General features: G+C 39.3%; 1 protein-coding gene across 1 annotated transcript in view; it reads right to left on the bottom strand.

Moving 5' to 3' along the window:
- Positions 1 to 16,372, bottom strand: part of MAPKBP1 (mitogen-activated protein kinase binding protein 1) — a 120,130-nt gene that overhangs the window by 27,830 nt on the left and 75,928 nt on the right. The window contains exons 9-19 of the mRNA XM_015815929.1: positions 13,142 to 13,331; positions 11,883 to 12,029; positions 10,592 to 10,776; positions 10,411 to 10,502; positions 7,639 to 7,764; positions 5,691 to 5,761; positions 5,235 to 5,356; positions 3,888 to 3,963; positions 2,355 to 2,466; positions 1,553 to 1,616; positions 700 to 825 (exon numbers count right to left, since the gene is read on the bottom strand). Coding sequence (XP_015671415.1) covers positions 700 to 825; positions 1,553 to 1,616; positions 2,355 to 2,466; positions 3,888 to 3,963; positions 5,235 to 5,356; positions 5,691 to 5,761; positions 7,639 to 7,764; positions 10,411 to 10,502; positions 10,592 to 10,776; positions 11,883 to 12,029; positions 13,142 to 13,331 — 1,311 coding nt within the window. The remainder of the gene's footprint in view (positions 1 to 699; positions 826 to 1,552; positions 1,617 to 2,354; positions 2,467 to 3,887; positions 3,964 to 5,234; positions 5,357 to 5,690; positions 5,762 to 7,638; positions 7,765 to 10,410; positions 10,503 to 10,591; positions 10,777 to 11,882; positions 12,030 to 13,141; positions 13,332 to 16,372) is intronic.

Here is a 16,372-nt window from a genome sequence, read left to right as displayed (position 1 = left end):
GCTACCCCCCCGCCCCTACCCCGGGTCCTCGGCTGATGGAATGCCTGAAAACCTGGTGGGCAGATGTCTACAAGAGGGACTCCTCCCTCGACGCCCAACCAGGTCTCAGTAATACCCGCCAGGTCCGCACCCCCCTCTAAAATAAGGTCTTGTATGAGGGGGGCCTTATTTACCACGGACCTGGCGTTACATAACAACATGTATAAAGAAAGAAAAATATTTAAATAAACAGTGCACAAAGACTTTTTAAAAAATATGACTAAAAAGGCAACTATGTAACTCTGACTCTAATACTAAATCTGTATCCAAATAATGCATATTTTAATCTATTTCCAAATAATTTTTTATTTGAATAATGCATATTTTAATCCATAACCAAACAATGCATATTTGAGTCTATATCCAGATAAATGCATATTCAGTTTTGTAAATATTTTAAAAGAATAGTTCACTGACCTGATCTAAAATAGCACTAAACAAAACTGAACCTGGAAGAATAAGAAACTGAAACCTGAATAGGCACATTTATCTCCATATCTATTCTTGCATTAAAATTGCCATCAAAAATGTCAATATGTTGTAATAATAAATATAGCACTGTTCAGATAAGAAGACATCTGTCCACAAATCTCGTAATACCATACAGTCTGGTCAGAAAACCTTTTATGAACTAAAAGGGATAGTAACACTACGTCATACCTGGCAAGACCAGCTGTTTTGCCTGGTTGAGTTTTTTCTGCTTGTTTTCCCCTTTGCTTCATATCAGCCAGCCGCTGACGCATATTGATGGTCATCTCAGAACTCAGACGCCAAATGAAAATACAGCTGAAAGCAGTAGCGGAAAAAAATACTCATTTTAATCCAGTCATCATAGCCTGCTTTCTATATACCTGAGTTTCCATACTTCATTCCCCTATTTCATATCCATTTCCCAATGGACAGTATTTATCTGGAACCTATCACTTCCTATTTTTATGCTGGTACTTCAAAAGCTATAAGCTGCTCGTTTTAAGTTTCATTCTCCATTTCAATATACTTTATGTTAGATCAGGCAAGAAGTCAAACTTTCATTAAAAAGATACATCATTTGGAAAGTATGGCAATGGTGCTTAAATTTTTGATGGGAGCTTTGGGGGACTCATTGACAAGTGGAAAATAAGTACATTAACATACTCATTTTTACTGTTCCTCCCTAAATAAAGCCAGCAATTACACCACAGCAAATCAGTATTTGGGTTCCAGATTTCAACAGCATAATCTTGGAAGGCCTTGAAAGCCATAAAAATGACTCAGGTGAGGAGCATATAGGACCTGTTAGTTGTCCAGCTCAAGAAAAGAGCATTTCACATCCTCTTTTCAGACCTAAGGAATCTCCATTTTAATTTGAAACTTATCGACCAGGAGTGTAAAACAGAAAATGAAGCAGGTGGAATAGTTACCCAAGAACTCTCATTTAAAAATTATTTGCAAATCCATCCCCATTGTTTAAAAAGGGAAATGCTAACTTTCATTTTAAAGATGAAATTTAAATAAAGAATATCCTTTCACTTACCTGTCACCAGAGACTGAAATCAAGTGCTTACAGTCATTACTGAACATCATCCCAGTTACGATCTCTGTAAAAATCAGAAGAACAAGCAGTTAAACAGTTTTTAAAATTTCCTGGTGCAAAACAACATCTGTTTGGTAGCTTGGGGATCCTTGGTGTTTCTTCTCGTGATCTTTACACATAGTTCAAACTCAGAGTTTAAGTCTGAAGGATTACTAAGAGGGCAGCTAGGGAAGGGGACAAAGGTACTGCCATCTGGCTGCTTCCTGCAGGACTAAACTGAACAGAGCCAGTGGTTACCAACTGTCCTGCAGAAGGAAGAGCAGGCACATTCAACAGTAGGTACCTGCAAAAAACTGTCTGGTTTGCTCTAAGGATACAGTTTGTAATATATTTATTATAAATTATTACCATTAAGACCTGTTTTGAGGTCTTGGCCAAAAAGCAGAGGATAAATCTATTCTTAAAATATTATGTTGGCCTAATGTTTTTAAAAAAATCTTTTTATAAGTAAACACAGCTATCATCTCATCTACCAAAGGACTTACATATCTCATTAAGTCAAAACTGTTCCTTCATTTAATAGCTGGATTTTATCTTCCAAAATGAGAAACCCACAATCATTTCCAGTTTCAGGGAGGATCTTTGATGCAATCGAATAATACTTCTACACCAGAAGGATTCAGTTTCATGACTGCACAATGTCCAACAGGAGTGTAACCTGAAGCCGGTTGCTACACTTGCCCCTCCAAATTTCCTTCCCACCAAAACTTTAACTTTCTTTGAAAACATATTTTTGCATTACCTGAGTGCCCGTACATCGTGGCTACACATTCGCCTGAATAGAAATCAAAGATAGAAAGGTTCTTATCAGAACAACTAGTTGCAATGTACAGACCAGAAGGATCCATTTGCACCTGAACAAGTAAGAGAGAAAGGGGAAAAAAACATAAGGGTGGTTATCTGTGGTACAATTTCTAGGCTTTAGAAAATTGGATATGAGTAGTTTTGGTAAGTACTAAGAACTAATGCTTTATACTTAATTATTCTTTCATATTTCATGCCAGCTACACCATCCTCAGAAAATATAATTAGTTCAAAACATCTGAGAATACCAGGTTGGGAAAGGCTGTTTTATGTTGCAATCTGCATTTGCAATCGCATCAGTTTTTCCCACTGTGATTATGCAAAACCCAGAGTGGATTCAAGCCAGAAAATCTAGCCAGCTTGGATCTATGTGTTTATCTTTATTAAAGCGGAAATCAATGCAATGTCTGTATTTGCAACATCAAATGCCTGCATAAGTCGTGATGCAGATTTCTGACAAATTTTGGCTCCTTCAACTTATATTTATAACTAATACATTAGGTGAAAATATGACCCCTATGAATGAATAAAAGCATAATCAAACACATCTGCTGTTTGTTACCAAGTTATATAAAAAATCAGATCACAAACATAGCACAATTTGTAGTTTCATGAATACATTTAATATCTGATATGTTCTTCAAGTTTGTTTTTATATTACTTATATTACTGCTATTTGTGCTGATTATAAAATGAAAGAACCATCCAAGGTTGCCAAGCACTGATTTAGGCATAAACTGCTTATTCCCTGATCTTTTATGGAAATACTTTAGGAACACACTGCTGCTAGAAAAGTTTTTTTTCTTCCTGGAAGAAATTCTGGGGATCCTCAAACTAGAAAACAGCTTCAAGTGCTGAAAAAAAAGCTATCATAAAACTGTCACGTACAGTATGCAAGAATCTCCCAAAGCCCTTGGAGGGAAGCGTTCCAGGATTTGCAAGGCTCCATATACAATGAGAAGAATGCCTATGCATTAAATATTGCTTATTCAGCTCAATCAGATTTTTATGTATGTGGGTCAGTTGAGAACAACAACATGGAAATTAGACACAGCTGCTGCTTTTTTTTTTATTTAAAAAAAGGCATAAATTCAAGAACTTCTAAGCCATTATTCATATGCTCTTCCATTGTTAGTGCAGGATTCAAAATGGCAAATTTATGAAACTCAACTAATTTCTGGGAGACTGGACATGGATGTTGCTCTCTTTTGTCTTCATGAGTTTTTTCTTTAATTTGCAGCTGGAATGCTTCACCAATCTACGAACCATGTTGTAGCTTACACAAATCCATCAGTAAATGCTATACTACAGGTGTTAAATATTCCATATCAGATAGAATTTACTTAAAATATTATTATCTAATTAGAATATCAAGCTGGGAAGGCATAACAGACGTAACAAGGAAATGGGGTATAGAGAGTAAGATGGAATACGACACAATTTGTTATGTGACAGTTAACCAAGGCCTTACTTTAATTAGAGTGCCATCTTCACTTTGAGATCCCTTGTATAGTTTCTTTTGCTTCCCACTGCTGATGTTGAAAATCCTAAGAAGAAATTCAGACATACAGTAAAAAGAAACTCCTCTACTCTTAAATCAAATCAAAGCTATTTATTTGGTTTACAGCAACCAGCAAAATGTCTCTGGGAAATTATCAAAATGAGTATCGTTCATATACCTGAATGCAGAATGTATAAATTCCATATGTTACTCATAGCTAACAGAAATACCTTTTTCTCCATGAATTTGTCTATCTCTTTAAAAAAAATACCTCTTATCTCTGTACTACAACAACTCATGCCTAACTAGGCAAAAAAGTGCATCTTAGGGCAAGACATTTTGAATCAAGATACCTCAAATGTACCTTGGCTGTTCAAAGCTACAGCAGCCTTGGAAATAGTAAAACATCACATACACGCTTTGCAACCTGTTCGCACTTTGACCAGTTGCCAAGTGTTCCGTGAACATGTAACTGCCATTTGCAATCTTCCTCGCTGGCTTCCCCAGAAAGTCAATAGGGAAGCTGGAAGGAAAGATTGCAAGCTGTGCCATCTGCAGATAAGACTCCCTTCTCATCCTTGGGGGTTGCCTTAAGGAGCCACCTGTCAAGGGTAACTGAACTGTTTCTCCAGGCTGCAGAAACAGAGCTCAGACCTTATCTTCACGTTTGCCTGGTGGAGGCCTTTTCTTCTGCACATAGAGGAGAGCTGAATACCTTCCTATGGCTGCAGAAATGGAGCTCAGATCCTGAAGATCTGTGCTCCATTTCTGCAGCCCTTTGGAGGAGTTCCCTCCACACATGGAGGGGAGCTGAAAGCAGGCAGCTGTAATGTTCCATCTGCTTAATAACCTGGACATAACTTAACAATCACAACAAGGAGCACTGGAATTGCAGTTGTTGAGCAAAGCAGTCATGTGGGTGTCTAACCTAATGACCACTTCACTCAGAGACCAAGATTCCAGCCCCAATTGTAGTTGTAAGTCAAGAACTACTTGTACGTTGGAATCCTAGATATACCTATTCAGAGGTAGGTCCAGTGGATTTGGTGAGGCTTGCAATATCAAAATGTTCAAAGTCATAATTTTAACTTCATGGGAAAAAGCTAATTAAACACGTAAAAATCATCTTAAAAAATAAGATGAAAATTACACTTGTCTCCTCAGAAAAACAAAGCAAGATCATTTTCGATTTAATAGAATATCTAGGCAACACTGACAGATCCTAGCTAGGTCAAAATTAAATTTCCTTCTAATAATATACTTTTAAAATATAAGCTTTTCAGATACATTTGAACTAGGAAGCTTCTATGAACCAACCTGATGTTACGGTCTTGGCATCCAATAGCAGCATATTTCCAGTTAGGGTCCACATCCATATCATAAAGAGTAGTCTTCCTAACAGCATGATGTGTACGAGTAAACCGGACCCCATCATTTGTCTAAATGCAAGAAATATAATAGCAACGACACCTCCACAATATTTAATCAAATAGTATTAATGGATATGTACAATATTTTTCCCAAGGAGGAACTATGTGTGTCTCACAAGGAAATGTAAGAAAGAAAAGACTGGAATGCGACATTGATAGAACTACTCTATGATCAGTACTATGATACAATTCCTAACATTTGATTTTTTAAAAAAACGTATTGACTGAAAGAAAACCATGAGGCCTAGAATACTGTCCAAAGCTTTTGCTTCTATCACTCCACCCCCTTAGAACAGCTCTACAATACATGTTACATAAAAAGTGACCACTCCAATGGAATTACCTTCTGTGCAGTGCGGAAATAGATGCTTTTATCAGCACCACAGCTGATCATTCTCACTTTTCCATCATTGGCTGAAGGAAGAGAAAAATGTAAATGTCCACGAACAAGAAGATGGGCAATCAAATGCTTTTTAATTTCTTCCATGTGCTCTTACTCATGCCTTACAGTTTCTCTCGATCAGGGGGTTTCCAACCTTGGCAACTTCAGGAGTTATGGACTTCAACTCCCAGAATTTCCCAGCCTGACTGGGGAATTCTGGGAGTTGAAGTCCACAAATTTAAAGTTGCCAAATATGGAGACCCCTGATCTAGATAAGCCATTTGTCACTCCTTCTAGAATATGTTGTAGAAAAGAAGTACAGTAGGAATTTCTTACTTTAGAGCAGGGGTGTCAAACTCAATTTCATTGAGGGCCGCATCAGCATTGCAGTTGCCCTCAGGGGGCTGGGTGGGTGTGGCCAGGGTAGGTGCGGCCTACTGGGTGGGTGTGGATGGAGTGGGTGTGGCCTACTGAGTGGGCGTGGCCAGCTCTACATCATTCGCGTCAAGGGTGCATGCACCCAGGGAGTGGGGCTGATGCGGCAGGGGCTGGTTCCTCGCTGTTTCCAGATGGTCTTGTGGAGCTAAGACTGAATGTGTTTCAGCATAGATGGCCACCACAAAATTGTACATTGGCTCCTGGCCGGCCTGGGCCAGGGCCAAGGCAGCGGGGGCCGTTCCTTCACTGTTTCCAGGATGGTTTCGCGGGCCACATGAAACCACTTTGCGGGCTGCATCCGGCCCCTGGGCCTTGTGTTTGACGTGTCTGCTTTAGAGGCACCTAACCCATCTAAAGAGCCTTTCTCATTCTTTTCTGTTTTATGTTTGGGGAAATCTGTCCGGGACAGCCAAAGAAAAATCTTCTCCTTCTCCTCAGCCATACCACCTCCAGCCTGTGCAGATGGTAAGGGAAGAGCTGAATCTACCTATACCATCCAAAAATTGGGTTGTTTACATACTATAACTAAGGTTAGATTAAAAAAATCTGTCTCCAAAGATAACAAATAACTGGATCAAGTTCCATCCAAGCTGAGAATAATTAGTGGCTACAAGATGTCTCAGCAATCAAGGGCCATTCTATATGATAATAATTAACTTTATTAGCCATATGCTCATTTTTTCACTGGCCTCAATGGACCACTTCAAACACTTGCAGGACTAGAAGTTTAAAACTAATTCTTTTTGAAGGCTACTCTGTGTGGATGAAATACAGCAAACGATTGCCATATTTTTCATTGGATGAGAGAAGAATTGACTATTTGGAATAGTTAGAACACCTTACTATTCAGCAAACACACTCTGTGGACAAGCTATATAATTTGATAATCATACAGTGAGTCGCTATGGTATCTACTTTAACTTCATGTTGGAAAGCAGGAATATCTTTCCATTTGTATCGCACCCACAAATTAATCTTTAGAATCTGAATCACAAATTAAAGGATCAGTATGCTACAAACTGCTCTATAAATAATTCTGCAACAGAAAGCAAAATAATCAAACCCAGTGTAGCAATTTAGGGCAAAACAAAACATGGTCAGTTTGACAAAAAATACATTGACTGCTAACTACAGTAAACCAACAAACATTTAATATGCAAGCTCTACACCAGAGTTGGAAAGAATGTTGCCTTCCAAGATATTAATGAACTATAACATTCAACATCCTTATCGCTGATTGGAGCTGTGTGAAGTTTTAGTTCAGCAGCATCTGGAAGACCGCACATTTTTATAGCTCTGCTTTATGTTTGCAAGTTATTTTCTCACTATTGGGATAATTAGTAATAGTCAAACAAAGGGCAAGAACTTGGATCTTATGAAAAGGTGGGGTGAGAAAACCTTGGTAGATCACCAAGAGCTGCTATCAAACGAGCAAATAAAAGTTGCTGATTCATAAACAGAATTGTAGTACCTGCAAATTTCACTGCAGTTATGGAAGATGAATGTTCATCCAGGGTTTGTTGCAGGCTATAATCCTTCTCTGCATCCAAGACATGAATCAATCTATCCCGACTTGCAGATGCTAGAAGCTTCAATCCTGTTAAGGAGACAAAAAAGGAGCAGAATGCTTATTTATCTGGAACTGAAGTTCTTTGACTAATTATTGATGAATACACTAGCACAAAGATGGCGAACCTTTTAGAGACCGAGTGCCCAAACTGCAACCCAAAACCCACTTAATTATCGCCAGGTGCCAGGTGGGCGTGGCCCACTGATGGGCATGGCTGTGGTGGTCATGGCAGATTGGGTGGGTGTGGCCAATGTGGGCGTGATCACCTCAATGTTGCTTGTGGGGAGGGACACCTGTGGGGGCCAGGCAGGGTTGGGGGAGATCCAGGGGGTCTCTGGCAGGTGGGGCGGTGGGCAGGAGACTCGTCCTGCAGGGAGAGGCGAGGCAAGGTGAGGCAGGGCGGGGGTGCCATTATCACAGGGCAAGGTGAGGCAGGGGCCGGGGCAGGTGCTGCCTGACACCATTGGCCCACACACACAGAGGCCAGCGAGCGTATGGGTGCTGGGATGCATCCAGCCACGTGGGACCTCGGCGAGTTAGCGGGTGGCTGGTTGAAGAGGGACAGTTGCCATCTCCGGGGCATGGTACACGTGCCCACAGAGAGGGCTCTGAGTGCCGCCTCTGGCACGTGTGCCATAGGTTCGCCACCACTGATCTATATCATGCACCAATTGGAAACCTGACTCCAAAATAGCCTGAGCTAATTACTTTACTTGTAGGCCTAAAGAATGTGCCATTTGGGTTTTCTGTTTTCCATCTGTAAAGCAGGAGCCTGATCATCAACTCTACTTCAAGAGGGGAAGGGAAGGGGAGGGGAGGGGAGGGGAGAGGAGAGGAGAGGAGAGGAGAGGAGAGGAGAGGAGAGGAGAGGAGAGGAGAGGAGAGGAGAGTCTCTGAATCCAAAAGCAATCTTTCAGGGAACATGCTCATCTTTCACCTTCACTGAAAGATTCCATAGAAGTAGACATTGGAACTTGTGTTCCTGATCAGGGCTTGGTTATGATTCCAGGTACAATGGCATTTAATGCTGGAAGAAAATTGAAAAGACTGGACTGCTGCCTGACAAGCTTTTAGTAAGGTATAACCACAGTGCTAATCATAGCTAAATACCTGCAATTAATCTGTCAGATGTGAATGGCTGCTGTAGTTTTAGCATGTGGTAGCAAATGCCATGGATTAGGTCTGAAATAACAATCAAGAGATCCCTAACTAAAAAGTTTAGGTGACATAAACTCCTGAATGTGAAATTAATATCCTGAATATGGATAATCCATGATTCTATTCATCATAGGGTGAAGCATAATGCACCTCAGGAACAGCAGGAAAGCATTAAGCCACTGCTATAATAGAGGCCAGGAAAACTGTATGTCCTGTGGAGTTTAAATACAGTTAATCGTGAGAATTTCTCTCAGATGTCACTATCCAAGATTGAATTGCCTTTCCCAGCAATAGATTCTCCACAAACAGACTGACAGTTTGGGTATGAGAACCTAAAGTACATGGCAGGGATAGAAAGAACAGTCAACAGGGATGCTAAGTTGGATGAATTGGCAATGAGATTGCCAGTACCACAGGAGAAGAAAAAGTAACTCATAATAATAACCTGCCCTTAATAGGCTAGGAGCTAATAGGAGTGAAGAATTTGGGGGTTTAGTGAACTGTGTGATTTGAGGTATCAGAATAGTCTGGTATTATTTGGCTTATTGGATAGGTTTTGAGGGACTAGTCAAAAGATAACTTTACTGCTCACAGTGCAGAACGGATATCTCAGGGATCCAAATTTTACAGAGAATTAAGCAGAAGTCAGATTAACAGGAAGTTTGGGTTGATGCCCATTACTTATTAAGGTTTTCTGTCTGACAGATGCAACAAACAAATGCTAAGAAGAAGAAAAAAGAAATAAACATGATTCAAGACTTAATCGTCTGCTAAATGTGGAAGAGAAAACGAAATTTAAAAAAAGAATGGAAATCGCACCAGTGTGGCACCAAGAAAGTGGGACTCTTTGTCCAAAGTCTTAGCTATAAACATACAGAAGGCTCAGGTTTAGAATCCTGTGTGATTTCACAGATAAAAAGAACATGAAGTGAGGGATGCTGAAGTATAGCAGGACCTGCCCTTTAGAATAGCCTCCAAGTTGAAAGTAGATTTGCATCTATCTTGATTTCACAGGGACCATCTAGATTCTAAGATGTATGCATGTCTGCTTGAAGAATGCCCAGATATGATTTAACTGTTTTATATTACGTTAAATGATTTTTTACTTGGATTATATTATGTTTTATTATTTTATATTATGTTAAATGAATTTTACTTGGATGTTTTAAGGCTACTTCAGAATAACAGAGTTGGAAGAGGCCTTGGAGGTTTTCTAGTCTAAGCCCCTACTCAAGAAGGAGATCCTATATCATTCCAGACAAGTGGCCGCTTCTTCTTAAAAGCCTCCAGTGATGGAGCACCACAACTTCTGAAGGCAAGCTGTTCCACTGGTTAATTGGTTCTCAATGTCAGGAAATTTCTCCTTAGTTCTAAATTGCTTCTTTCTTTCTTACTTAACTTACTTACTTACTTACTGTGGATGTGATATCTGTACAATATCGTTAAGTGCCAGAAATCCTATGGAAACCAGTATACAAGATTAATTAATTAATTAATTCATCAGTCAAATCTTACCCGTCTCTGGTCTGGAGTATTCAAGGCAGAGGATTTCAGAATCATGGGCTTCTACCTTCAGCATCTCTCTCAGGGGCTTCAATTCATAGATCCTGAAAATGATACAAGGCAAGGAAGCAGTTAGGAGGAATCTCTTGGTGTTATTACGCAGGGACACGTTCTCCAAAACTCCAAGGTTTACCTGAGAGTGCCTATCCTATCCCCTGAGGCCAGGTGCTCCCCAGTAGGGCTCACACACACTGTGCGAATCCCCACTTTTGTATCTATGGCCTGTGTGTCGGCCTTCTCTACACCTCCAGCTGTATTGTATTCTGTGTCCAAGAGGGGCTGAGTGTTTTCATCTACATAGATGATTTTCATCAAATCCTAATGAGACAGAACAAAAGATTCCATTTGAAGCAAGCAGATGAAAGCAAAGGAAAGGCACAGAATAAAAGCAGTACTGGACGCTAATATTTCTCTTAATATCAGCAACTGGAAATACACAGCACAATGGCAAAGCAAAAAAAATAAATCCCAAACTTTCTAGCAACCTTAATTGAGACCTGTGAATCAGAGAGTTTGAAAATTAAATATTATATTATGGCCAAATATAAACAAACTAGATACAACTAAAACAAAAAAGCTATAAGGCTAAAAACGGACATGGATGGTGATACAGGAAAGTAATGCAGGAATATAACTTCAGAGAGTTTGTGCATAAGGCCCTGTAATGCACTGTGGAAATAAAAGTTGGGGGGGGGGAGTGCTGGAAATCCCATAGCTTTAATAACTAATTTGTTTCAAGCCCATTTTCCCCAATATTTCCAATTTCTTTCCAATGTGATTCAATAGATACATAGTTGGATGCATTACAACTGGAGCTAGAGAATAAGAAGAAAATAGCATCTGTTCAAATCAGTTCTGAGATAAGGTTATTTACGGTAATGTTACAAATACATTTCAACTTTGTTTGATTCTTTCCTAGAAAATAAAATATCAGAATGCCTAAACAATTTTGGGACACTTATACAGCATTATGCTATTCATACTTAGCCAACTTTGTACACATGTATTATTTTAATCCTGTACTCCCAAGAAATCGACATCATACATACATAGTGGCAGAGAACTACTTAATTAAGCAACCACACATTATTCATTCCAAAAATGAATCGATGGATACACACATACATCCCCACACACCCACACCCACACACAAATGCAAACACTCTGGGAGAGTGAAATAGCAATATTCCAGGACAGCTTTCATAGATGAACCTTATCTTAGTTACTGATATAAGCAAAATAATAATAATCCTGCATTGACAAGAAAATGGGTAAAATAAATAAAATGTAAGCCACCCAGAGTTGGCAGTCTCAAAATTGTCTAAATAAATAAATATTCTGCGTGCAATGGACTGTTCTCCTCCACTTCCTCTTGAAGTCAAAGATTAAGCCATGTGATCTATCCTGAGCTCAGACAGTCTTACATTGCTCAGAATGTTCCGATGTGAGGAGGCTCCGTGGATGTTTGAGCTCTCAGTGTTCCACAGGCGGATGGTGTTATCCGAGGAGCAAGTGATGAAGGTGTTTGGGGGCAAGCAAGACTGATTGCTATCTTTTACATCAGGGTACACCTATAGGGAGATAAATTGTAACCGAATTAGAAATAGACTCTATATTTTCCAAAACTGGGGGTGGGGGTGGGGAGGGTTATGACTATCAAAAAACTGTCAAAGAAGGACTGAGCTCAAGAGAAGAACATACCTATGCTTGTTCATAGGTATGAGAGAGAGGTAAAGCTTCTCACTCTTGCAATTTCTATGAAAATATTCCGCTCTCCAAAATTATCAAGGTATACAAGCCTTGTTTTGTTACTCTTTGAAGCTGGTTTTACCGAGACTGTTTATACTATCAGATTCTGTTTCACAGAATGATCTGATTGAGTTACAATTGGCAATTGGACCTTTCTATAGGAATTTGCCAATAGGAATCTCAAGGATTCTTTTCTGGTGCAAATGAAAACACCCGCACATTTCATTATCCTTTGAGCATTCTTACACACATACGATACGCCAGCAGGGAGCAGCACTTAGCTATTGCCATAATTGTTATAATTGTGATAACAAGAAGGAAGGTGCAAATTGAACCTTTATTCTAATTCAAGACAATATGGAAAGATAGCCAAGGACATGCATGCAGTAAAGCACTTTAGTTTTAACCAGACTTTGGAAAAAGAATAAGCAAATGACTAACACCAAGAACTGGGACAATAACCCCAGGCTTGAGTATATTTTTGTAATGGAAAATCAACAGAATGTGCCTGTCCGGCAGCCACACACACTATTACTGGAAACAAGCAGTCAGAGAAATCTCTGTTTCTGTTATTACCCATATGTAGACTTTCATTTAAAACAGTTAACTTTATATTATTGTCTGAAGGCTGATCTACATTCTAGCAGATACACGTGTTCGGTTATGTGGCTAAAGCAATGTAGGTTTTCTCCTTTTCTTTTCCGTTCCGTTAATTCATTCCTAAATGGTTAATCATTAATGTACATGCAAAATATTACCTAAATAATACCTAAAACCCAAAAGTGCACAGAAATCTACTTTAAAAGAAAAAAGAAAAATCACTGGAATTCTTGCCATAATGGAAAGTGCCTTCTTAATTCTGAAACACTTTTATTTTGTAGGAAATCAGAAATGATCCTATTGGTGACCCTCAATATTTGTGACATAACATTACCTCAATGTTCCAGACACAGGAGGAGTGGTATAACGCGGAATAAACCTTGCCCACTTTCTTGGGGTCTTTGATATCCCACACATACAAGCTGTGATCATTGTAAACACAAGACAGCCACTGGTTATTCGGATCAAAGGTTAAGGCAATGGTGTCTGGATACTTGGCATCAGTCACATTAGAGAAAAGCCGACTGCAAAAAAACAGTACAATGGATAATTTTTAAATAGTTGACATATGAAGGCACAAAAGAGAGCAGGTTTGGTAAAAGGAGACAGACACAGAAATTTGCCTGTTCTACCGGTATTTTTTACTGTTACATATTTGTATGCGGTTATTAAAAATGCTGCACATAAACCATGCCATTGTAATTGTGTAACAATCCTGTAACTTCAGTCAGCATTGTTATCCTCGTAGTTCAAATGGACTCTGTTTATGTGTTTGTGTCTGTGTCTGTGTGTGGCTTATGGCCATATGAGTGCATGACTTAGCTGCCCCTAAAACCAACAGATCTAACCTCTTTCCTTCAGACAGACAAGAATAGTTTAAATTGTAATCAGATCTCAAACTGAACAGATTTGGTTTCATATGGCATTATCCTATTCTATTGCAATAATATCGGGGGCTTTACTCCTTACTTCAGACCAGATGTAATACTGAGATGGCACTGACTGCACTTATAGATGACCTTTGGAAGGGTCAGGATTGGAATGGTTCACCCATCCTAGTCCTCTAAGGTCTCTCAGCAGCTTTCAGGACCATCAATCACAGTATCCTTCTGGACCAGCTTGGGAGGGAGAATGAGGAACAGTGTTGCAGTGTTTCTCCTCTTTCCTCTAAAGTTGGTTCCGGTTGATGTTAGTAGAGGAGAGAGATCTGTACCTTGAACCCTGTTCTGCAAGGTTCCTCAGAGCTCTACATTCTCTTTCTGCTTCATAAGCAGCTGGGTGAAGTATTTCATCTGTGCAGCATTAAGTATTATAAGTATACCAATGATACTCAATCATGGACACACACAGCCACACATAAACACCGACCCACACACACCAGGCTAACTTCACTTCAAGTTTCTTTCCCATTGTCTGGAGGCTGTGGGGTTGAGGAAACTGTGAGGATGGAGAAAATAGTTTTGGCTTAACCCAAGCAAGACTGAACAACGGTGGGTTTTAGGGGCACGGAGATCTATGGAATTGCCCTATTTACTTCTGGACAGTTTACAGTTTGGCTCACTCCCCCAAAGAAAACTGATGTGCAGTGTTTTTTGTTGTTGTTTGCATTCCCACCTCCTGCTTGAAAAGTAGATGGTAGTTGTGAGGATGGGATGCTTTCCCTATCTCTTCTATGAACTCTGTCAGATACTGTTGGTCCCCTAGACAAAATTGTAGTTCCATTCTCATAGTTCATCCCATTTTTTAAAAAATATGCTTGAATAATAATGGTATTATATTGAAAGTCAAGTATTTGATAAAACTGTGAGCTCTTAGAAACACCCAAGCAACCTTGGCACAAAGAATGGATTGCATGAATTGGTTATCATGACAATGGTGCATTTCAATTTCTTTTAAACTATAGGGGAAAATATGCATACACCTATACATTTTGATCAGTCTCAATACATTAGAACCACGTACTTTTGGATGCTGGGTAAGAAATTACAAGCCTGAAATTGTCAGATTTCTTTAAAAAACAGGTTTTAAAAATACAGGTTTTCTTCATTCAATAACAGGAGGGTTTAAAAAAAAGAGTATAAAATGACTCTAAGCTCTGTGAGCAATTCCACATATTCAAATCCTTCCAATTTTAAGATGCAGCTCTCATTAATTGTTCGTTCTATCTGTCATAAAAATCTGGCCATGCAAGGTAAAACTGCAGTTCAAAAGGAGCTTACTATAAACGAGCTAAGGAACAACAGTATGCACGTGCATAGCTTTCCAAGTTTACAGCTTCTAAAACTAAACTGGCAGATCATATTTTAAGCTACACAGTACCTTGGCCTTTCCAAGTCACTAAAAAAAATCCGAGGCCAGAAGTCAAGTGTATTGAAAGCTCATGAGGATGTTCCAAGAGCACAGACAGATGCTTTGTACATTTTTTTTACTTATTTCTATTTCTCTCTGTTAGTTTACCATGGCAGTGCATGCTAAAACTCTGCCAGGAACAGTTGCTAAAAGCTTACAAGGCATTAATAGATCTTAGGGGCAGAGATATGGGAAGGGAAAAACAAGCTAGATGAGATATTTGAAGTATGCCTTTATATATAAAAAAAAAATTCTCAGAAAGAGATGCATTTAATTAAAACACATGCAGACAGCCACTAAGTCAGCTTTATGTATGTGCCTCTGTATTAATTCAAATATCAGCTATGTTTTTCTCAGAGAAGATGTTGTGAATAGGCAGGCTGCTGGCTCAAAATATTCATAGATTCCTCTGATATCCTCAGTCTACATCTTCTTCACCGAGTGATGCTCTATGTCACATATATAAAAGGAATTACCTCAGCCTCTCCCCCAGCTAAAGAAAGAGAAGGGTCTTCTTTGGCAGATCTTAATTTCTGGGGACTTTGGAAATATACCAGTATGATTACAAGTAGTCCTCAATTACAACTTACAACCACAATTGAGCCCAAAATTTCTGTTGCTGCGTGAGACAGTTGTTAAGTGGGTTTTGCGCCCTTTTATAATTTTTTTTGCCACAATTTCTAAGTGAATCACTGCAGTTCTTCGGTTAGTAACACAGTTGTTAAATGAATCTGGCTTCCTCATTGAGTTTGCTTGTCAGAAGGTGACAAAAGGTGATCACATGACCATGGGACACTGCAACTGTCATAAATATGAGTCAATTGCCAAGCATCTGAATTTTGATCACATTACCATAGAGATGCTGCAATGGTCGTAATTTATCTCAGAACCATTTCTGCCAGCCTCTTCAAATGTGATGCCATCCATTGGCTGGGGATGATAGAAGTTGCAGCTTAGTATAGATGAAAACATCCCTTTCATAAAAAAAAGTTTTCCCCCTCTTGCTCAGTGTCTATGAAGATTCTCAGTCATCTAGGCCATGGTTGTCCCAAAGGTGCTTTTTCAAGAACTAAAAGATGCTTTTTCAGAACCGCAGAAGCTTTTGGGATGAGAAGCGAAACAGCTTCAACGACAAACAAAGAAAGTCCAGTTGCTTTTGGAAAAGCACCTTTAGGTCCCCTCTTGCTCCCTGAACAATTTTATTTATTTATTTGTA

Source organism: Protobothrops mucrosquamatus, unplaced genomic scaffold (assembly GCF_001527695.2).
Source record: "Protobothrops mucrosquamatus isolate PMUCROS unplaced genomic scaffold, P.Mucros_1.0 scaffold387, whole genome shotgun sequence".
NCBI classification, from domain to species: domain Eukaryota; kingdom Metazoa; phylum Chordata; class Lepidosauria; order Squamata; family Viperidae; genus Protobothrops; species Protobothrops mucrosquamatus.
Note: the sequence above shows the minus strand (reverse complement) of the source record. Positions and strands in the feature narration are given on the sequence as shown.